Here is a 23,087-nt window from a genome sequence, read left to right as displayed (position 1 = left end):
TGCACAGTAGTTACACTCTTCATTCTGGTAGCCATCTGCATTTTGAGGGCTCCCTCTCATTGCAAAGGAACCAAAACTAAAGCCTCCCACTCTTAAATAGCATTTATTAGTATTGCAGTGGAGTCCCCTTGAGGGCTCCCATTTATTTAAGGTTATATGCTATGCTTAGAGAAGTAACTTCATTGAGGATATATGTGAGGATACCCAAGTGTGACCCTCTCTCAGACCCCTCACTAATTCAGGGATCTAACATTCACAACATGTTCACTGCCGGTCTACCCAAACATGCCCCCCTTCGCCCCCTTTCAAAATATGTACCTGGATAGAGTGGGGGAAAAAAAGTAAAAATAAAAACTAAAACATCAAGGGCTTGCTAGAAAGGAGAAGCCTAGAAAAGATAAAATCCCCACGGCAGTTCTGCTCAGCCGCTGGCTGTGAGCAGAAGCACGGTGCTCACGCGGGGCGGCGCCCTGCCCGGTGGTTTCTTGGTGGGGATGGTGTGAAAGCCCTTGAGGTTTCCTGCAACTGGCGGGAGGAGCCGAAGGTCCCGATTTTTACTGGATCCACTCGATGTTCAGGCACCTCGCTATAAAAGCAAACATATCTGAGACTTCTTCTATCACTTTGGCAGTGGGTTTCCCGGCCCCGTGGCCAGCCTTGGTGTCCACGTGGATGAGCAAGGGGTTGCTTTGCTTCCGGCTGCGGCCCACGATGTACTGAAGCGTGGCAATGAACTTCAGGGAGTGCAGCGGGACCACGCGGTCGTCGTGGTCGGCGGTGAGGAGAAGCATGGAAGGGTACTGGATGTCGTCTGCCTCCGGGAGCTTCACGTTGTGCAGCGGGGAGTATCTAGGAGGAAAAGGTACTTCCATGAGGGCGGATACCGAGAGCAGAGCCACTCCTGACAACAGGCAAGGAGGCCAGTGCCACGCTGGGACCTCTCTACCGGCCTAACTTCACTTGGGAGGACCGCAGCTGACGCACAGGAGGGCCCCGGCAGCCTGCGCCGCCATCCTTTAAGGCACATCCTTTAAGGGGATCTGAGTCATTTACTTAGCTCTAACCTTGGGAGGCTGTATAAGAAAGGAAGTCACAGGATCAATGAAATAACGACTGTTTTGAGTTTAACATTTTGTATTATCTATTTAGCTGCTTATCTATTGCTAAAGGATTTGGAACCTGCCCTGTACTGGTTCTCTGTCCTTGAACAGCTCTCCTGATTATATCTCAGGCTAAAGGCTGTTGCTCTGGGAAGGACACACCTGTCCTCTCGGACTAGCCCCTGGACATTTGGCCAGAGAAAGTAGCAGGAGGCACTTTGAAGCAGAAGGCAAGTTTAACAAGTAAGTTGATTAAGAAGGGTTTTAAGAGAACCGAATTAAAGAGTTCTTGAGAAGAACATCTACACATCTTTTCTTTACATTCTGCCCATTACTAATGTCTCAGTTTTCTAAGTTTTGCACTAATGGACATAATAATTTGTTTCAGTTTTTGAAGCAAAAGTACAGGAAGAGTATGAATTCTGCTCAATTTACCACCTGAAGTAATGGGAGTCTGAGGCTGAGTTTGTCACTGTGTAAGGTGGTGGATGGCACTGAAAGGTTTAAATTAGCAGAATTAACTGTTGTTTCTCAGACTCCATCCAAGGTTAGCTTGTCCCTGGAGTACCTTGGTTCCTACCCTTAAGTTCTCAGGAAAAACAAAAACAAAAACAAACACACAGAATGTTCTCAGCAGCTTGCAGCTAGACACAGCAACTGAGGGAGGGCCATAAAGACGGGGTCGGTTAAGAACATGTAAGTTGTTCCCAGGGTCACAGTGCTCCTCTTGGCAAGCTATTCCTCTCTGTGGTTTGGCCAGGTGCTGTTAACCAACTAGGTCAAAGTGCATTTCATTCCTTTACCTTTTGTCCAACGCTAAGGCTTAGAAGCCCCTGCTTCCGGGTTTTCCCTTTAAAAACCCTGTTCCCTTGGAGCAGGCTCTCCCAACCTACTGTGTCAGGAAGGATTGTGACCCAAGCTCGAGCTTGAATAAAGACCCTCGTGTGTTTTCCATCAGACTCGTGTTCCTGGTGGTCTCTAGGCGTAACAGCGATGGGTCTGCCTGACCAACCACTGCATATGGGTTAATTCTCCGCACATTGTGGAAACCCTGTCTATCAAAATTCAGAGAAGCCCCTGTAGGGCCCCTCTAGCTGACAGGGAGGACTGAGCTCTATGCTCATTCACTAGCACAAAAGGGAGGCCCAGTCCTGAGTGAGAAGACCAGAGAAACAGAATCTGAAGTAGGAATGCCATACATTCTTTTGGAACTTTTTTCCGATTTTGAATGGATTTACAGGCCATCAGATGTTGTGGATATTTTGATGTCTCTGACATATAATTCAAGTTCATTAAGGTTCAAAGATCTTTGTCCCCAGGTATAAATCTCCAGTTAATATGAATTACAGTTTCTTTGGACAGTTATATATACCACTGAACATGAGTGAATAACGACAGGATTCAGAGGTAGCTTTTTTTCCCTTTTGAGAATAAAATTTAGTTGTTTCAAAGCATTTAATATGACAGTTTACATGAGGATATAAGGAATGAAGCTTAGTTATAAAACACAAAAACTTGACAAATTGAATCAAAATTTATGATTTTCTGAGAAGACTGCAATGGGAAATACAGCTGATAAATAATCTACTAATGTTTCATGTGGGACATGAGAAGAGAAGGCAAATATCTCATTTATTCACTGTTATCACCAAAGCTGTTGAGGATAAATAAAGGAAGTGTACAAACTAATGCAATTAAGTTCAGATATATGTGGGTATACTGTGCATAAAAATTGGCATAACTATATCCATGTCCTTGTTTAAGAAAGGCAGTCTTCTTTATTGATATACGGCTTTATACCATTTTATATTAATTCCTGGTTCCTGCAGTAACAAATGACTACCAGCATAGACTCATGTCGTTTTGTAATCAGCAGTCTGGACTGCTTCATCTCAGCTCCAAGTCTCTCAAGGCCAAGTCAGTCAAGGCATGAGCTGTCAGCGCTTCTATTGGGAAACTCCAGAAAAGAACTACTGCCAGTTCTTGGCAGAATTCAGTCTCATGTGGCTGAGGGCTGAGGTCTCCATTTCTTCATGGCTGTGAGTTAGAGGGGGTCTCAGGTTCTCAAGGACACCTTTGTTCCCAGAAAGCCTCCCTTCACAGGCATGACCTAGATCATAGATCAGTGTTTGACAGGAATGTTAGACGGCTATCTTTGTGAAAATGTGAATCTGGGGTTTTAGTTGTGAGTCAGTGGTAGAATACTTGCCTAGCACTTGCAAGGTCCTGAATTCAAGTCCTAGCACTTCAAACAAACAAAACCCAAGGAAGAGAGAAGGGCACCACCACCATATCTGTGACTTTGCTTTAAACTACACGCAGCCAAAACACCAAACACTAATCTTGTTGTCCATGGTCACTAATACAGAAGTATTAAGGAAAACATACTTGAGAAGCCATTCGAAGTGTTGTTTACTGTCGGAGCAGCCGTAGTCAGTTGTCCAGGCATGACCAATAGTAAATTTGTGGAACTTCAACATGTCCATTACTCCAACCTGGGCAATAACACAGCCAAAGAGGTCTGGACGCTGATTTGCACAAGCAGCTGAAAAACCAAGAAAGAAGAAGGGAAGTTGTTTATCATTACACACCTAGACAAACCCAGTACTTTGTATCTTCAGGATGCTGGTTGTTCCATCCTTGGAAGAGAGGTGTTCATCAGCAGTCTGGACTGCTTCATCTCAACTCTAAGTCTCTCAAGGCCAAGTCAGTCAAGGCATGGGCTGTCAGCGCTTCTATTGGGAAACTCCAGAAAAGAACTACTCCCAGTTCTTGGCAGAATTCAGAATTCAGCCATCTTGAGTGTCCAGCAAGATCAAGAGGAGAAAAAATGGGGCGTCTTACCAGTAATGGAATGTTTACTCCCCAACATGAGTGTCATGGGGGATGATGACCTGATAACTGATGTCCCTTCTCCTACCCAACTTGCTTTCACAGGTGATGGGGATATGAAAGAACTTACTCAGATCTCTGGGGGAGAAGAAGGGCTGAAATGTGGCTCTAACCAAGGCTGGTACAGTCTACCCTTTCTTTCCATGTTTTGCTGATGCTTTTTAACAGACGGTCTACTGAATACTTGCCAAGTAATATTTCCTGTAACATCATGGTCTGATGCTTTGTATTTGGTTGCTAACTATGTTGCTCCCGGGGTCTGCTTGTTGTCTTTTACGAGCAAACACTCACGTACCCCCAAATGACGTTTGTAACCTTGTCTAAGAACTATTCCCGACTGGCTGATTAAAGGGCCTACATGTGGACAGGGCAGAAGTGGGGCAGAGGGAAAGTATGTGGGCATTGGGACAGAAGGATCATGGGAAGGAAACCGGTACTGGAGAGGAAGGAAGGAGAGAGGATATCATGGGGAAGAGTACATTTCCTGACAGTCATGGATGGAAGAAAGCAGCCCAGATGAAGAGCATTAGGAAGGATATTGACAGTATGGATGAGGGGTTGGGAGGGAAAGGTAGCTTAGGAGGTAATACCTGCCCTGTCCCAGGTGAAATAAGGCTATTTTAAAATCTGCCAAGTGTTTGTGACTTTCATTGATTATAATAGTGGGTTAGATAATACCACCGTAATAATTATAGGAATAATAATAAACATTATTAGACCACACTTTTAAATTATCTCCAATAATTTTCCAGTAAATAAAACTAAATTCACTAGGAAAGACAACTTAATGAGCCATTCCTGTTGTTTTAAATGGAGGGAAATCCCAACCGTTCTATTTTATCAATAAAGACTCAGGAGCCAGATGCTGGGTGAAAACCTGCTACCTCAGAGAGGCTGAAAAAGCACCCAGCTGACCTTCCTTCTCAGCTCACATCTAGATGGAAAAAGCCCCAAAAATGCAAAGTCAAAGGCTTGCTAGCTCAAAAGCCCCAAAAGCCAGAGAGCTAGAAAGCTAAAGCTCCTTCTACTTCTCCATGCTGTCTTAAATACCCTTCTCTCAAAGTCCCTCCTTTCTGTTAATCCCTGTCAGCTGGCTACTTGTTCCACCTCTTGACCTAGGGTTAACCTTATTAAATCCTGTGCACAGGAAGCTCTAGGATTAAAAGTCTGTGCTAGGCTGGCTGAATCATCACACCATAATCACTGCCACCACCATAATCACTACCACATCATAGTCACCTGTTTATAATAAACAAAGTTCTTGGATTAAAGTTGTGTGATAGGGCTCAACCACACCCAACAAGAAACAGGGTTTTACAGTTCACAATTTTTGGGTTCACAGTGGGATCAAATATTCTTGCAACCCATTACAACGAAGCATGACAATCACTGCTGCTAAGGAAGGTCAGGTGCTATGAAGCAGGGTAGAGGCCCTAGTCCAGTGAACAACAGCCAAGGAAGCTGATCAGGAGTGTATCAAAGTTGCACGACTAGGAGTCAGTCACAAGATCTGGACTCTTCCTGTCTCTGGGAATCAAAAAACAAACAAACAAACAACATAGCTCACACCCTATTTTGAGTTCATCACTTTCTAATAAACAGTGCAGAAGTCCCAGCTATTCTCTTAAAACCCCTGACTTTCTTTGGGGGTGGGAGGGTTAGGAGGAGCACGCCTAGGACAGGCATGCCAGCATCCTGATGCAGCTCTGTCTCTGTGGGTTTCTCAAAGGACTTGGCTTAAAGGGCATAAACTAAAGGTATAGCAGTCAGTGGATGACCCAGGACATTACAACACTGGTGACACAGCGTTGGCAATGTCCTCTCCCACCAAGCCTCGGACTCGTCCTTAGTTCTGCTGAATCCCTTATTTGTAGTTCGGAACCCATCAGAAATGGACTACTTATTACTTCCAGGGACGACCTTAGGCTGAGCCAGGGATGCCTCTCGGCTGCTCAACTTCTTGGCCCTGACCTGCTCATCTGCGAAAGAATCCCAAAGGTTTGCTGTCTCCCAGGCTCGAGTGGGACCTCCAGGCTGCATTCAGAGCCTCTCCTCTGGCTTAACCTTGGGGCACCTGCTTGGCCCTCTGAGGACACGAGCGTCTCTCACCACTCTGTTCGTCTGGGGGTCTTGGCTTACGTCTCACCTGTCTGGCCAGAGATAACGCTCCGTGAAGGTAGAGGCACCTGTTTTGCTGACCCACCTATGCCCAACACCTGAAAACATGCCTGGCATTGCCTGATGTCTTGTGAGCTACGTAATGTGGGTCCTAAGAATCCAACCCCTCTGGAAGTTTAGGAAGTGCTCTTAACAGCTGAGTCGTCGCTTCCAGCCCCACCCTTTCCAAGTTCAAACAAATACTTTGGACAACTATATTTTTACATTCATGGGCTAGCTGTGCACTTGTTCAGCACTGCTCGGGGATTATACTCAGGTTCCCGTGTTTTAGGCAAGCACTTTACTACTACCAACCTACAAGCACTTGGGTAAACACTGTTCTACTGCGGAAAAGTTTAAGCACAAAAATCCAAGCTTTGACACGCTCAACATGTTACAAAGATCCCAGAAACAATGGGCTGAAAACTCTCATGCATCTGTACTGTTTACACATGTACCAGGAAACAGCCCCTCACACCCTAAATATCACTGGGTGAGGATTCAGCAAAAAACAAAAACAAAATGCAGGCCTGCCCTGCATGTGTTCAAGACATTGCCAGTGCTGCTGAGGGAGCAAAGAGTAAAGTTTCACGAGCCACCAACATTAGAAAGAGTGCCAGGCCTAAACCCCAGCACCACTATTTTCTGCTCCCAAGAGCTCAGTGTTTGTTGAGATGTGGACGCTGACAGTTTATCCACCTCGCCGGGTGCTCAGCAAGTGTGAAGTATTCGTCAACTACTCCCTTCACTTCTGCATCACCACTGATGTACGGGCTTCCCTGGTGTACCCCTCTCTGCGCCCACCACATTTATCATCACACAGCACAGCTCTGAACAAATGGGCTCACAGCTGACTAGGTCTGAGGCACAATTGGGGGCCGGTCAGGTTCAGTTCTGTGCCGGCTGGATGCTGCCCGTCTGTGGTTTTAGCTTGTGGAGTGTGAAGTCATCAGAACAGGCTGAGTTTGCTCAGTCTGATGTAGGTTCAGACGTCCTTCTTTGTCAGTTTTCAGATACGCAAATGCCAGTGAGTTTTACTCTCTCTGTGCTACTGCTCCCATCTGTGAACCCCGAAGGAAACAGGAGCTGTCTGAAAACCCTGAGAGGGTCAGCTAGTGATCGCAATGAACAAGACCCAGTTCTCACCCACTAAGAGGCCTCCGTTGGACCCTCCGTTGATCGTGAGCCTCTTGGGAGACGTGTAGCCTTCCTTGATGAGGTACTCAGCAGCACACTGAAAATCATCAAAGCAGTTCTGCTTGTTGGCCAAGATACCGCCTACAAAGGAAAAGACAATTAAAGACAACACATCCAAGAAGTAAGTAAGAACTGCATAGATTGTAAATGAGGAGAGGGCCAGGTTTGCACTTGCCAGTATCAACAAGGTTCCTTAAGCCTTGCTGACAGAAATGCCTCAATTTAAATTTTATGGACTATGGAAATCTCACTAGTACCACCACTGGGAACCCATATGGCGAATCTGTATTTGATTTACGAACTGTACCAAGAGGAAAGGATCATCTATCATGTAAGAGAAACGAGACATAAAAAGGACTGTGACTTTGAGATGCTGAATGAGAAACAAAACAAGGACTCCTGTGGCCACCAGCCCTGAGCTCCCCCAGCACACGCTACCAGAAGCTGCTGGCATGGGCTGTGCATGTGTCCTGCCTCGCAGAACCCGTCCTTCTCGGCAGTAGTTTGGAGAAATGGTCCAGCTGTGCTCAGCTACTAATTTAAAGGGAAGGTGGGACTGGCCGTTAGGTAGTGCTGCAGCAGGCCAGAGTGGGAATTTCTGACCATCAGACGTCTCCCCAGGGACCATCTGGGCATCACCACCTGTCACTTGTATGTAGTCCCTTCCTATCCATGAAGCCAAAGAAATCACTCAGAAGGAAACAGTTACAGGGGCTCGGAATACTAAAAGGAAAGGCCTCAAAGGAACAGATGCTTGGAAGTAACTGCCTCTGAATGAGCAGAGAGCAGACCCAGATCTAATTAGATATTCAAGATTAAGCACTTGCACAAAAATTCAATTAAACATGAAGCAGTGCTACTGAAAGAAATTTTTTTAACATCAAAACAAATGTTATTAAGATTTTAATAAGCAATTACTGGTGAATTAGAACAGCTAGGATTACTTAGTTTCCAGGAACAATACCATTTGGTGTATATGCCTATTTTTTAAAGAGCATTACATTTTAAGCTCAATGAACAGAATGAGAATTAGACTCATCAATGTTCTGCATACCAGGCTATAACTGGAAAAGGTCCCCTTCTGGTCCTTTCACTAACATTTTAAAGCAGTCAAAAAATAATTTAGCCTCAGTCCAGCTCCAACCTGCCTATTCCCAAGGCTTTACAACGGTTGGTCTAATTAATGAATGCAGAAAGTAGACCAGGACCAAGGGCATCTTCCCTATTAGACGAGGTCCATTTTCCCAGAGGTAGGCTCTGGTTCAGGACTGGCCTTAGGATCATGATCTGTGGTCAGGATATGTGTGTTTATGAGTAACTATACACAAAATCAGATGAACCAAGACAGTCTTAGCCTATGAATTTGGGATGTACATCAAATTTATGCTACGTATACACTTTCTTTTCCTTTCTTCAACCATCTTTTCATATCACAGTATGCATGATAACTGAGATCCACCTTCTATCAGGTCAACAATCACAGTCACTTCTGTGTTGTTTCAAATACGGTGACAACTGTGATGTTCTTGCAGTTTGGTTGACGTCAGGTGGGTCATGAGTATGTGCTGGACAGCAAGATCAGGTCTTGGCCTCTGAGGCACTTAGTCCCTACTAGGCACTTTGGAATCTTTTTATAGGTTCCCTCTTGGAGCTGAATTGATGTGGGAAGCAGAGCCTTAGGCCTGGGAGGGCAGAGAAGAATGGTCTGACATGTTCCTGCAAGCAAGAGGAGACCATGTCGGTTGGTGCTGATGACAAGCCCCTAGCACTAATGGCCACTCGGCCATGCTGTAAATGATGGCAGAGTTTGGGAAGTGTAAGGCTGGAGGGAAAGCAGTCTATGTTCTGCATCACAAGGAATTACACAACAGCAAGCGAAGAGCAATCCTGGTTGCATAAAAGTCTGGACAAGGGTGTAAGTGGCTCCATATAGAAAGAATGAAGAGACAGAGCTTTACGTGTATGACCATCAGCAAAACCCCAAACCCTGGCCCTCTAGACGATGAAGCTGGAAGTCGTAACCATGCTTTGTAAGCCCAGCAAACAGATATAGAAAAACCAGAAGAGACTAGGGGCTAAAATCTTGTGTCTAAAAGCTACATACTTAGTCTTCTCAGCACAGTGCTAGGCAGGCATACTATCTCCAAATGCTGGGGGCCAGGATAGGGCCATACCGGGAACAGGGCAGCTATAGGAGGTTCCTTTCCCTTAGCAGACATTGCCTGCTTTGAAGCCTCTTTAGAGATAGCCAGGTAATGCCAAACTGGAAAGCAAGGAGGAGAACCAGGCACCAGGAACCCTCACCTCCTATAGCAACTCAGGTATTGGCCCCCAAAAGAAACAAACAAACAACCCCCCCAAACCCAAACCAAACCAAACCAAACCAACAACAACAACAACAAAAAAACCCAAAACCAAAATTCCACTATGATCTTAGGAGGAAAATGTCTGGAAAACTGTACTTCATTATCCTAGACTACAAAGGAAAACGACATGAAAAGAGCTGTTTTTAACGGGGGAGTGATGCATGCAAGGTGTCTGAAAAGGGCCTCATTCCGCTAGAAAGCTCTCACATCTCTCTGTCCCAGCTCGTTCCAACAGGAAGATCAGCACAGCCTGGGCCTGAGCAGGCCAGACTCTCTGGCTTTTGCAAAGAAAACACCTCACCTTTATGCCACGTCTCTCCATATTCACCGCCGCCTCTGATGTTAGCCACTGCGAGGACGCCTCCCATGTGTCTCACAAAAATGAGCCTGGACACGCTGCAAGACAGTGAAGACAGTTTAATCCTCCAGCAACTGCCTAGCAAGCACCAAGACTCCTCCCTCCTTATCAAAGCAAAAACGTATCCCAAGAACACCCCAAGCAGAACAGCGTACATCCAAATAGGAGCCCAATATTTCTACACTGATTGAACTGAAAAGCATGCAACCCCGGATTGCTGTTTACCTGCAAAGCTCATGTGTCTTCATAAACCGTGCACTTCACTTTCCTACACTGGGAAACAGTTCACTGCGCAACTCATAATGCAGATACAGGAATAGCCAAGGGCCCCCATTTCACGCCTGTCTACCTGTGCAATGGCTATCATGGCCAACAGAACAATGTCGGGCCAGGCAGAAGCGATGCGGGGTTCCCAGTCACTCCTGACAGTGGACCCGTCAACGGGTAATTCTGTCTGCACTGACCAACTTAGAAAAAAAAAAACAAGCTCCTTCTGGAACAAGGACTCGCCATGCACATTTCCACTTGTAAGGAAATTTAGATGACACTCAGACAATATGGGATGTAAAAGGATGGGAGAGCACACGGAACTGGAGAGGAATAAGCTTTGAGGCTGGACAGTGTGTTCTGGAAATAAAAGACACTATAGCACAGAGTGTCCAGAAAAGAAAAATATTAAGCCTTTTGGAAACTGGATTTTCTTTCCTTTTTCTTTTTATTCTGACCCTAAACATGTGCAGTGGCAACCTTTCTATTATGAAAATTATTTTGTTTGGAACACTACCTCTGGTGTTGTCCTTCTTTTTGTTAGAGGTGAGACTTGGGATCACTGAGGAGATGAAAAGCAGTCAGAACAAGGTCGATAAACTCAAACTAACCATGCCCAATTAGCCGAAATGACTTAATGATTTGGTCCTTCACATTTTCATGCATCTCTGAGGGTCTTTCTTGAAACTATGGCATCCGCTGTTGGGATCAAAGGGTCTAGGGATCATCTCTTGATTCCTAGCCTAGAGGTCTAAAAAAGAACTTCCTGTGCAAATGGACAGACTGCTAGCTTTAGACACAGTAGACCCACTCAGGGGTCACTGTGGCCTCGGTCCTACTGGGATGAAAGGAACTGGGAACAGTGGACACGCCTCTTGTCACTCATTGGCTGGAATGTGTCACTGCCCCTGCTCTTAAACAGCGCTCTCACTGGAAGCTATAAAAAGAGTAGCAAACAATGCCATATTTAGGCTCATCTAACAGACACTAGCCTGAGTGTCTCAGAACCAGTGTGACCTGTGATTAGACCATAGAGATACAGCTGAACTAATTCGACAGCTTCCAGGAGAAGGACCCAAGCAGTAAGACCCTGCTACCTTTCAGCCTGACTTCAGGCTGTGCCCTGGGCAGTGTCACCACAGCGACACTCCACTGGAACCCTCATCATGAAATACTGCTCTACCATGATTTCATACAAGAGCTCCCTTTGTTCTGCTAACCAAAACAAACAACCAACTCTTTGGCATAGTCCAGTCTCATTTACAGGATTCTGAGGGCATGGGCCACCTTTCAACTTCATTAAATCTAAAATAACGAGCAGTTACAGTTATTGAATGTCCAAAACAAGGCAACAGCTTTCTTGTAGTCACGTTTAGGACAGCTGGTTGATGGATATGAACTAGTATGTCCCAGTCATCATCAGTCCACAATCTCTTCACAAATAGAAAAGATCCTGGGTGAATCTGTGAACCAGATTTCAAATGAGGTACTATTCAGAAGTAAGCTTAATGGCGATGCTTCAAGCATGAAAATCCTTTTATGAAAAACACTCAAAGCAAATTCCATTTCATACTAGGAATAAAATATTGAGGTTGAAAATTAAAAAAAAATAAAAAAAGAACCCGATGAACTACTTAAACAAACAATAGCAATGCACATATGAAGATATAAGCATTCGTTATCTGGGAAATAGTCACAGAACAGTTTAAAATGAATGAGGCATTAGAGTGTTCAGAAAATATATTCATGGCTTAGTATTAACACAGTGCATTTGAGGCCTCTGCTGAGAAAATACAATCATTAGCCATGACAGCGTTCCTCTGAAGAGACGCAGATGCCAGTGGCAAGCACTGAGAACAGGAGCGTCTTCGTAAGACTGCAAGGGATTGCTATCTTTTACCGCCAGGCAGCTGTAGACTCGGCAGCTACTTCTCGAACAATCTATCCTACTGGGGGCATCGAATAATGATAATAGTGATAATGAAACTGGCTTGTGATGGCCCTACAGTTACTAAGTAAAAATGCAAGCAGTTATCTAAAGTCCTGCCCCTCTGTGGAACACCAAGCAGGCAAGAAACAGGTGATTTAGCAGATCCCCACTATGTGCAGAAGACACGTCAAGTGTCCCGTGCTTACCTGTAGTTGGGTGTGATGGAGATGTTGAAGCCACCATAGCCATATAAGAAAGCAGGATGCGAGCCATCCAACTTTATGCCTTTTTTATGCACAATAAACATAGGAATCTTTGTGCCATCCTTGCTAGGGTAGAAAACCTACAAGGAAGGAAAACAGAATCCTTAGTTACAGCAGGATGTGGGAAATATGTGCATGGTTTTAAAGGTGAAGAAAGAAAAGTTACTGAATTCTCTGCTCAAGGAAGACAGCATCACGGTGAAAATCTAATTCTGCCAAAGGGCTCAGGTAACAGAGAGACCATGTTTTCATTTCACAGAGATGGCTGAGAGCCGTTAACATGAATCTGGAAACTGAGAGAGGAGCCTGAATTCTTGACCCATCTCTAGCTAGGTGCTTTTGGGCAGGCTGTTTTTCTTCCCTCAGCCTCAGTTTTTAATCACCCAATGTGCCCAGCATGCTCATCTCAGGGCCTTCATGGAGCCACAAAAGAGAATAGGCATTCATTCAGTGATTTGCCAATCAATTTAATCTAAGAAGACTTCTTGTCTTGAAGACAAATTTCGCGTTCAACTTCCTCTCTAAAGGTCAAGACACTCAATATGTCTTCATTTTTCTCTGTCCAACTATTAAACAAATGTTAGTGAGAACAAAAAAGATTAGCTTAGAGAATTGATGAGGGACATCATGGAATCCTATTATTCTTGGCTAAACAAAGCACTTTCTCAGTGTGGGTAATCAAGGCTCATAAACCTTTTCTAAATCTGGGCCATCTTGGGTAAGTTCAGTCAACATTTCCATATTCATTACTTTTGGGATAAAGGATTAAAAGAAAAGGATAAGGAAGGGAACGCTAAATGCTGCTCCGGAGATAAGCCACAGACTAAGTGATAAGCTACAAACAGCAGATAAACAGAATACTGCAAATAGCTTTTTCTGTGAGCAAATGTATTTTTACCCCTACTGACACTGGGAAGAGGCCTGGCTCAGCTGGGCTTGAAGCATCCTGTTGACCTAGGTCACAAGAGAGAGAGAACCGAGTTTCTACGCTCTGAATTTAGAGTTACACTGCACCAGAAAGTTTTGGGGGTTCAGCTCTGCACCAGAAAGCTGCCCCAAAGTTCTTGGAAACAGAGGGAGCAGGGAGGAGAATGTGGGCAGAATGGATTTAGGAACAGGTGTTACAGGGGAGTGGCTGTCCTGGTTGGATCTCATCTCCCCACTCCCCCCACTTGCTACAAGTTAGGGTCCTCTGAAGAAAATACCTCCACTAGACTGCCTGTAGGTGGTCTGCAGTGCATTTTCTAGATTCACGATTGTGCGGCCCAGCTCACCATGGGTGGTGCTACTGCTGGGTGGTCCTGGACGGTATAAGAAAGGCTGAGCAAGCCACAAGGGCCAAACTGCTAAGTGGCCCTCCTCCATGGTTCTATTTCCGTTCCAGTCCTGAGCTCCTGTGCTGGTTTCCCTCAGTAACAAAACATGATGCGGAGGCCAAATAAACCCTTCTACCCGCAAGCTGCTTTTGGTCATGGTGTCTTTATCACAGCAACTGAAAGCAGCTAGGGCAGTGGCGAGCACGCATCTTGTTTTTAAGTATTAAAAAAAAAAACAAACAACAACAAAAAAAACCCAAACAAAACAAAAAAAGAAACAACTATGGTTTCTGACTATAGAAAGAAATGCCGCCGAGACGTGGAATAAGTCTGGCAGTTTGGAAATCACGGGGGGCTCTGCAGGTTCAAATTGATCAGGGGGAACAGTTCTGTGTGAAGCTACGCCGGGCATCACTAGTAGAGGGTGACTGTGTGTCAGGAAACGGTAAATACAGGGTAAGAGCCACCTTAGAAGAATGACAGCTACAGGACAAGGGAAAAGTCCTGTCGCGCCACAAAGCAAACAGCTGTGCGAAACCTAGTGTTCCCCGCAGCTACGGACATGTGCATGCACTGTCCCAAGTCCCTGCTCAGCTTCCCCTCCCCCAAGCTCAATCTCAGCTGGCTCCGGGACCAAAGCATACCTCCACAGTGCTATGAAAACCCCGAACCCCCAAGTCTTCCAGTGAAGACACTTGACCATGACTTAAGCTGGGGTGGTTTCAGCTTAATCATGGTTCCAACTATAATCACAGTATATTAAGCTGTCCAAAAGTCTAAGGGCAAGAAAACACCCCACGAAAAGGCCATTTTTATCTTAAAATACACACACTGCACCTTTTCTTCTGATAACCGAGCCTTAACTGAAGCCCAATTCACTCTGTGAACATTTTGGAAATTGTCATTAAAAGGAGTCAGGGCTGGAAAGATGGCTCAGTGGTTAAGAACACTGGCTGCTCTTCCAGAGAGCCTGGGTTTGATTTCCAGCACCCATGTGGTAGCTCGCAATGCCTTTAAGTCCAGCTCCAGATCTGATAACCTCTTCTGGCCTCTGAGGGCACCAGGCACACACACAGAACAGTCATACTTACAAGTAAAACATCTACAATAAAAAATACAGCAAACAACAACAAAACAAACAAAACAGAAAAATCCAAATGAAAACAGAACGAAAGAGGTAGTCTAGGCATTTCCCATCATATGTTGGGTTCTTTTTGAGGCCACTTTGCTAGACTAGGAGAAGTCAACAGACTCCCTTCACAAACTCCACCAAAACACTCTGCATTAAGTCTATATACCTGTGATTTTATGATCCTCCTTGGCTGGGTCTAAGCATCTAAGAAGCATTTTATGTTTTAAGGAGTCCCTAGACCTGCAGGCTTGGTACATTTCTCAGATACTCTCCTAGGCAACTGTTATCATTTCTAAAGCTCTCAGGACACGCAATTGTCTACCGTCTTTAGCTGCCAGCTATCCTTGTTTTTCTTGCCCAGTCTAGGACTCCTAGTCAACCCTGTTTTTATCAAGGTGCCATGTAAAGAACTAGACTCAATTAACAGCAAAATGTATCACCTGTGACCAACCAGCTCACCCAGACCCTGGAGTGAGTGAGTACCCAGGAATGAGTACCCAGCTTACCCAGACCCAGAACTGATTATCCAGCACAGAGTACACAGCTCACCCTGGCCCAGGAATAAGTATCTAGTTTATTCAGACCTTGAGTAGAGACTGTTTTTTTTTTAATTAAATTTTTATTTCTTATATTAACTACAGCTTATTCATTTTGTATCCCAGCTGTAGCCCCCTCCCTCATACCCTCTCAAATCCACCCTCTCTCCCTCCCTCATCTCCTCCTATGCCCCTCTCCAAGTCCACGGACCCCCCTCCATTGCTGGTGGGAATGTAAACTTGTACAACCACTTTGGAAATCAATCTGGTGCTTTCTCAGACAACTAGGAATAGCGCTTCCTCAAGATCCAGCTATACCACTCCTAGGCATATATCTAAAATATGCTCAAGTACACAAGAAGGACATTTGTTCAACCATGTTCATAGTAGCTTTATTCATAATAGCCAGAACCTGGAAACAACCCAGATGTCCCTCCACAAGCTGCCTGGGCTTGTTCTCAGTGCCAAGACAAGACATAGCAGAGAAACAGCAGGTGCTCTTAGACAGGGTTGAAAAAATAACTTCACAAAGATAATGTTCCTAGTGAGAAGCCACCTGTCCTTTGAGCAGTGGCTAATGCTGAGGTGAGAAAAGATGGGGTTTACTACTGTACTCGGTGGAGGACCAGACCCTGGCCATGTAGGCCATAGAGGACCTGTGTGACTGTCACCTCCACAAAAGCTGACATAGAAATCAAAGGAGCCCAGCTGGTGGAAGTAGCCAGGACCAGTTACAATGACAAACATGAAGATCAGCCACATCCCAGGAGGAGGCTCCATACTGGCTCCAAACTCTGTGACGGAAGCCTCACAGGGCAAAGGTCAAGGAATCTGACTAGATAATCCTGGGACTTTAAAGTGCGTCAGGCCTCTGAAGTCAGCACAGCACTTCATCCCCTCATCTGACAAGCACCAAGGGGAAATCCAAGAAAACAGACTGCTGTTAAGCATCACCACCGGCTGTCAGCCTCTCACCTCTGCCCACAGCTTCCTTGATCCCCTCACCAAGCCCTTCCAACCTGTTCATGCCTGTAAACGTCTCACTGGATACAGCTATGCCAACGCTGCAAATGTCTAAACAGGTGTGGGCTGGACCAAAGCATCTCTCTCCTTTCAACATAGTGACTGGCAGCCTCTGGGGCACTCCTAGCACACATGTCCCTGTGTAGAGATGCTCATGCTTGCTTTGTTGTCATTATACCCTGGAAGCGGAGACTCGATGAAGCACTTTAAAAGCTGTATCTGACAGGGAGATGGTGATCACTGAGGTAGAGTGACTCCCAGGAAGCACCCTGCTCCAGACAGCCAATTATTAAACAAGGAAAACACCACAGGATATGGCCACGTCCTTCCAGTAAGTTTCAATAGTATTAAAAAAAAAAAAAAACAATTAAGGCTTTATTCTATCTGTCCATCCATCCATCCATCCATCCATCCATCCGGTTGTTTGAGACAGGGTTTCTGTGTAGCCTGGCTGTCCTGGAACTCACTCTGTAGACCATGCTGGCCTCAAGCTCAGAGATCCGCCTCCCAAGTGCTGGGGCTAAAGGCGTGCATCACCATGCTCAGCTCCCAGATTCCTATGTTGATGGGATCTGAAGGTGATGCCTAGGGAGGGGTAAGGGAGAGGCTGTCATTAAATAGGTCACCAGAGGTGAACTACTGGCTTCAGAAGAGATGGGACAGACACCTGCCTGCTGTCTTGTCTGTCCACCCTCTGCCATGTTATGACACAGCAAGAAAACCCTAGCTAGAGCCAGGCCTCAGGCTTCCTAGCTACCTTCTAGAAGCATGGGCTGAATAAGCCAACCTTAGGTATTTTGTTTCAGTTACAGAAAACAGACTAAGCAGATGAGAATTAAATTGAAAATAATTTCCAATTCTGCATGCTTAAAACCATGTTCTGAAAAGTAGCTGTATATTTAATACCATGAAAATACTAGCCTGCACTAGAAGGGTGTAATCCTATCTGTTCTTCAAGTATTTGCTTTTGGGGAAGGGGGTGGAGTTTAAGAGTCACCCTAGGGCAAAAGATATCCAGGCAAAGGCTGCCCTGGGGTTTTAAAGGGTGAACGGGCATTCTCACAACATGGGAGGCATTTTAATTCCTGCAGGAAACCTCAATACAGCAGTGTCGGGCTATATAACAGACTATTTTCATCATGAGGCGCCAATGATGTGTACGTAGGTGCTACACTCATCACCTCCGTTAGGCGGCCACAGATTTCTAGGAATAGTGGTGAGTCTCTTCCTGTTTCATTTTGTGGGGTAAGCCCTGAAGCAGAAGGCAAACTCTTAGCACAGGAGAGAAACGTGGTGCGGAGGCAACCTCCACCTAGCGGGTGGCACCTTTGTGGGTCACCTGGATCTCAGAGGCAGTTGGGTTTAAAAGCCCAGGAAGACGACAATGACTATGTGACACAATTATAGAACAGAAAGAGCCACTTTGAGTCCCACTGCCGCCATCTCACTGTGATCAGCGAGAGCGTGACCAGACACTTTCATCAAGGGCAGGGATGTCCCCACCTCTAAGCAGAGGCCAAAGGAAACACCTTCTACGGGGAACAGACAGACATTGTCAGGATCCTGCCACTGGGATGGGGTTTATTCTGCTCACTGAGTGCAGGTATGCCGTCTGCTCGTGTGTGAGATCAGAGGCTGCACCCATCCAACATCCAGGGTTGTGAGCCGGGCACCATTTGCCATCAATCAGTATCTGCTGAGGGAACAACAGAGGGAGAATTGTACACCGAATGAATGTTCTAATCTAAAACCACCCAGGCCAGCTTGTTCCTGGGGCTCAAACCATTCTGCCCCTTGGCATGGCAGCCTGGCCTTCCAACGGGACGCCTACTTTCAGACTCTGAGGACCTATACCTGGATTTACCTCTGAGGCTCCTCCTTAATTTTATTTTTTTTTTTAATTTGAGAGAGAGGAGGGAGCTGGATTCCCTGCCCACCAAGCTAGAGTCATAGGTAGTTGTGAGCTAACTGATATAGGTGTCAGGAATCAGACTTGGCCCCTTGGAAGAGCAGCAGGTGCACGTAACCACTGAACCATCTCTCCAGCCCCCCCCCAGCCTCCCCTTTAATGTGGGTGACTTCCCATTACAGACATATTTCCAATCTCCTCCAGAGCCAAGACTAGTCTGCTTTTGCCCTTGGTGAAGCCCTCCTGGCATCAATGCCCTGTCTAGAAAAGCAGCTAATTCATACCTTCAAAGCCGAATCCAATGCCACATTCCTTTACAAAGGAAATTACAACTGACCAAACACTCGTCCACCCCCCGCAGCTCATTTTATTGATCTCCGCCCCTCCCCCCCATCCAGCTGCGGGCACTTCAAAGCTACCGATCAGGCAGGGGTATTCTTTGCTTGAATATTTCTAATAAACCAGAGACAGAAACTTCAAATACTGCAACGACCATTCACTCGGTTTTGGAGCTTGTTAGAAGGCTATTCCTTACCCAAGACCGTAAGACAACAGACAAATCAGAACCTAGTGACAGTGCATTCTTATGCAAGCTAATCAAACCCAAGATGGCTCAGCAGGTAAAGCGCCTGCTGCCAATCCTGATGACCTGAGTTCAATGCCCGGGACCCACGTTGTGTTAGATGGTTTTATGTCAATATGAGACAAGCTAAAGAGACAACTCCTACAAGTTGTTCTCTGTCACCTGCTCGGCCCATACACACCACAAAATAAAAGGCAACACCAGACTGCCCACCAGTTTCTGTTTTTCCTAACAGGCTTTCCTTCATTTGTAATTCTGTTAAAATGTACACTGGCTTACCGGATGCTCTCCTTTTAAGCCACAGGAGGTCTATGCTATGGATCTGCCCATTCCAGTTTGGCTATTCTGACCCATAGAGGTAAAAGGTAACTAACGCCTGTAATCCCAGGTCAGAGAGGAAGAGTGTCAGTTTAAGAACAGCCTGTGCTACACAGCACGATTCTGTCTCAAAGAACAAGGAAAGGACTACAAGAGAAAAGCAAAAGCAAATGGACAAGAAAATGAACTGGCCCAAGCCACACATCCTGTAAATGATGGGGCTGAAGTCTAGATGGGGTTTCTGGCCCATACTCCATGATCTTAGCTACTGTAAACAGCGAATCGGCCATCCCCTGGACACTCAAGGGGCTGCTCCCGAGACCTTGGTGGTGGTCCTGTGCCTTTTCCAAGGCTGTGTGTCTCTGTGCCTCTGCATTCAGCGCGTACGTAGAAGAGTCTGTGCTTAGAAACCACACACTAGGTAAATGCAGAGATGAGTTTCCCAACTGGGCCCTATATTCAATTAAGTATTTTAAATGGCCTTTCATTAAATACACACACACACACACACACACACACACACACACCCCACACACAAACAGTAGCCTAGAATCTGGCCACATAATGCTTTACAGCCTGGAAAGTAATAAAATTAGCTCTGGCTGAGGGACGTAAGAGATTATATAAGCTTTTTAAGGTCACACATTCCCAGCCTATTACTAGTAAAAAATATTTAACATCTGACATTTTCCTTATGTGTAGCTGTTAACCTATTAATTTAGCAACGCCAGGGCAGAGAGCTTTATGAATCTTAAACTGTTTAACTCTGGTAACTTATTGCAAGAGACTGCACCTGTGTCATAAAAGCTCAACAAAGATATTGAAATTCAGTTCAAATTCTCATTAACTCAGAACTGTAGCAGAACACTTATTTACTATATTAGAAAAATAAAATAAATACCCAAATGCCCTGACTAGAATGTTCAATTACAGACTAGAGGGAAATGTGTGGCTTTAAATTTTTGTGGGTGGTAGTTAAGAGGGGGAACTGTTGAAGGGAGCAGATGTTGGTGAGGAAAAGGGAACAGGGTCTATGTAACTCAAGGCGGCATGGGGGGGGATTAAAAAGGACTATGGCTCTGTCAAACGTACTAGAGATCTAAGCCCAGCGTAATGTCCAAAGACTATTATTTTATTTGCACATTCAACATAAACTTCATACTTAGCGTGAGACCCCGAGGGGCGGGGCAAGTATACACAAAGTAGTTTTCCCTGCAGAAAACAAATGGCCAGGTGCATCTGGTGCTGGACAAACCTAAGGCTGCTATGATCTTCTGATCTGAATCTCTTGGATGACACAAACCATCAGAATCGATTCTCCAGGTGAGTCCAGAGGAGAGGAGTCCATGATGGATGGCCTCGAGTTACTCAAGGAAGCACCTCGGGAGCCCAGGGGTGAAACTGTGCTGTGCAGTCCCCCAGTGAGAAATGGGGGCAGTCTGCAGAGCTGTTGTCAATTAGGAGGGACTGTCTAGAGATGCAGAGGCAGCTCACCAGGGGGGAGGAGAAAGAAGGTGTCTGGAGGAGCTCAGCAGACCACAAAGTCCAGAATTCCTGCTGGGAGGATACGGGAACAAATCCTTTCTGATTTATATTCTAAATTGGGCTGTGTGAAGTGTCCCTTTGTATCTGTGCCTGGAGATGTCACGAGTGAAACTGTACTCTTACCCTGAGAGCCAGCATGATGAAAAGGTTTGTGTATTGCTTTGAAATGTTCCTAAGCACCGAAAAATATACTTTTAATCACACAGCCTTTTTTTTTTTTTATCATCAGCGGTAATCAAGGAAATGAAAAGCAGAAGATGAATAATGTAAGTGTATTCATGGGAGTCATGAATGGAACATCGAACGCTGTACTGATGACAGACAGAGCATCAGGGATGTGCAGAAAAGCTGTCTGTAAAGATAGCACACACTGTACCAAAAATCCCACTGAGTGAGTTTCATAGAACATTCCTGACAGTTATCGCACAAAGCCTGGGCTCCACTGGAAGCAAGTGGCTCAGCAACCCCACCTACAGTGCTCCTCCCATCCTCTGCTTCCCAACACTCAATGGTTCCTCGTGTGGCCAAATACTCATGGCCAGGCTGGCAAGGAGTGAAGTAACTGCTGTCTCTGTCACTGCTCTCCTCCATCAGACCACCCCACCTTGAACCTCTTCTCTCTGGCTTCCACAATGCAAGTTCTCCTGGTTCCTCTTTCTTCCCGGTACCTTAAATACTGGTGCCCCTTGAGACTTCCCTCCCTTCCTTCCTTATGCACAACTGCAACTGTGCCCATGGGTTCAGTGACCACCATGCCCATGCCAGCCTTCACAACTCTGCAGCTATCTGAGCACCTGGAAGGTAGATGACCCCATTTGCATCCCACACAGGCCCTGTGAGTCCTGCTGCTTTGCAGGGGCAGAGGCAGCCTGTGGGGCCTGGACCGAGGCTGCTTCCCTATCACTGGTGCTGGCTGTATTCTTGCTTCCCTGCTAGGCAGGCTGCTCTCTTTGGAACAACTTCCTAGGATGCTCCCTTCCAAAGCAGTCCTCGATAATTCTCCTCTGGGCTCCTTAGGAACTACCTGATAACACCTTCTCACTCCCATTAAACTGCTAGACAACTCTGCATGACCAACGCTGCCAGGTAAAGGCTCAGTGCTTAAAAAGGGTCTCTGAAAGGATTATCTGCTTTAGCAGCTCTTCCACCATTCCCACTCACCCACTTGAATTGGGGAGTTCCTTTACAGTTCCTCATTATTCACATGGGATGCCTCAGTACCCTTCAGGTCCTTTCATGGGGTGACCCTGGGGCCTCGTTTAGAATAAAGCCACAAAGAAGGGCATTTTTGAAGAAACACAAACAATGCCTAGAATCATAAAGAAAATCTTGCTCTCATTCTCTTAAAGTGAGGCAGTGCTTTTCCTGCTTTGGTAATAGGGTACAACAGAAATAATTCCTAAAGACTAGATCTTACAAAAACAATTCTACAGTAAAACTGCAGCAAATGCTTGATTCGGTCTTCAGTCTGTTCCGAGCGGACAAGACCAGAACAGGGATTTGATACAAGAGAGATCTTGCAGATGAGAACAGCCCTAGGTTTCCAGGTTGCTGGCAATGAGCCTATTTTACAGCCCATCACCTGTCATGGCTGTTTTCATTTAGCCAAGCATCTACACACATCTGTTCTGTGTTCTGAGCATGCAGCAGTGGGTGAAACTTCATTCCACAGGGAGGAAAGAAGTGTGAAAATGCGAAGTCAGCTCACAGTGAGGGCTTTGAAGAGATGATGAAAACGGGACCCAGGGAAGAAGGGCTGCTGTGGACACACTGACAAAGGAAGTGACTGAGTGGCCAGGGAAGCGTGGTGTGGAGGTGGCATGCATGTAAGAGCAAAACAAGGTGGTCAGGATGGCTGCACTCTAATGGATGAGAGGGAGGGTGGCAGAGAGAGAAGCAGAGCCTTGTGGGGGCCTGTGGACACTCAAGGCTGGAAAACTAGCTGGAACAAGGCTGGAACACAACTGTAAGAGACAGGCTACTATTTAGGAAGTCATCACATCCTACGAAACAGCATAGGACTGGCTCTCCATTCTGCCCATTCTTAAGGTCTGAGCCTGTGTTATATGTGTGCTGTATGTGACACGTGGGAAATGTCACTCCTGGACAAAAGGATTAAAGGCCACCGTGAAGCCCAAACCCTACGCCTCGGTGCCACAGGGAGAAGCAATGCTTGGGTGGTAAGGCCCTGCACA

The 23,087-nt window shown here is 45.8% G+C and overlaps 1 protein-coding gene across 1 annotated transcript in view; it reads right to left on the bottom strand.

Annotated features, from left to right (window-relative positions):
* Positions 1–84: 84 nt before the first annotated feature.
* Prep (prolyl endopeptidase) overlaps positions 85–23,087 on the bottom strand; it is a 95,137-nt gene continuing 72,134 nt past the window's right edge. Inside the window, exons 11-15 of the mRNA XM_021648448.2 lie at positions 12,474–12,610; positions 10,014–10,108; positions 7,296–7,427; positions 3,489–3,645; positions 85–849 (exon numbers count right to left, since the gene is read on the bottom strand). Of these exons, the coding sequence (XP_021504123.1) occupies positions 555–849; positions 3,489–3,645; positions 7,296–7,427; positions 10,014–10,108; positions 12,474–12,610 (816 nt within the window). The 3' untranslated portion in view covers positions 85–554. The remainder of the gene's footprint in view (positions 850–3,488; positions 3,646–7,295; positions 7,428–10,013; positions 10,109–12,473; positions 12,611–23,087) is intronic.

The sequence above is a fragment of the Meriones unguiculatus genome, chromosome 20, assembly GCF_030254825.1.
Source record: "Meriones unguiculatus strain TT.TT164.6M chromosome 20, Bangor_MerUng_6.1, whole genome shotgun sequence".
Taxonomy (NCBI): domain Eukaryota; kingdom Metazoa; phylum Chordata; class Mammalia; order Rodentia; family Muridae; genus Meriones; species Meriones unguiculatus.
This window is presented reverse-complemented; position numbering and strand designations above follow the sequence as displayed.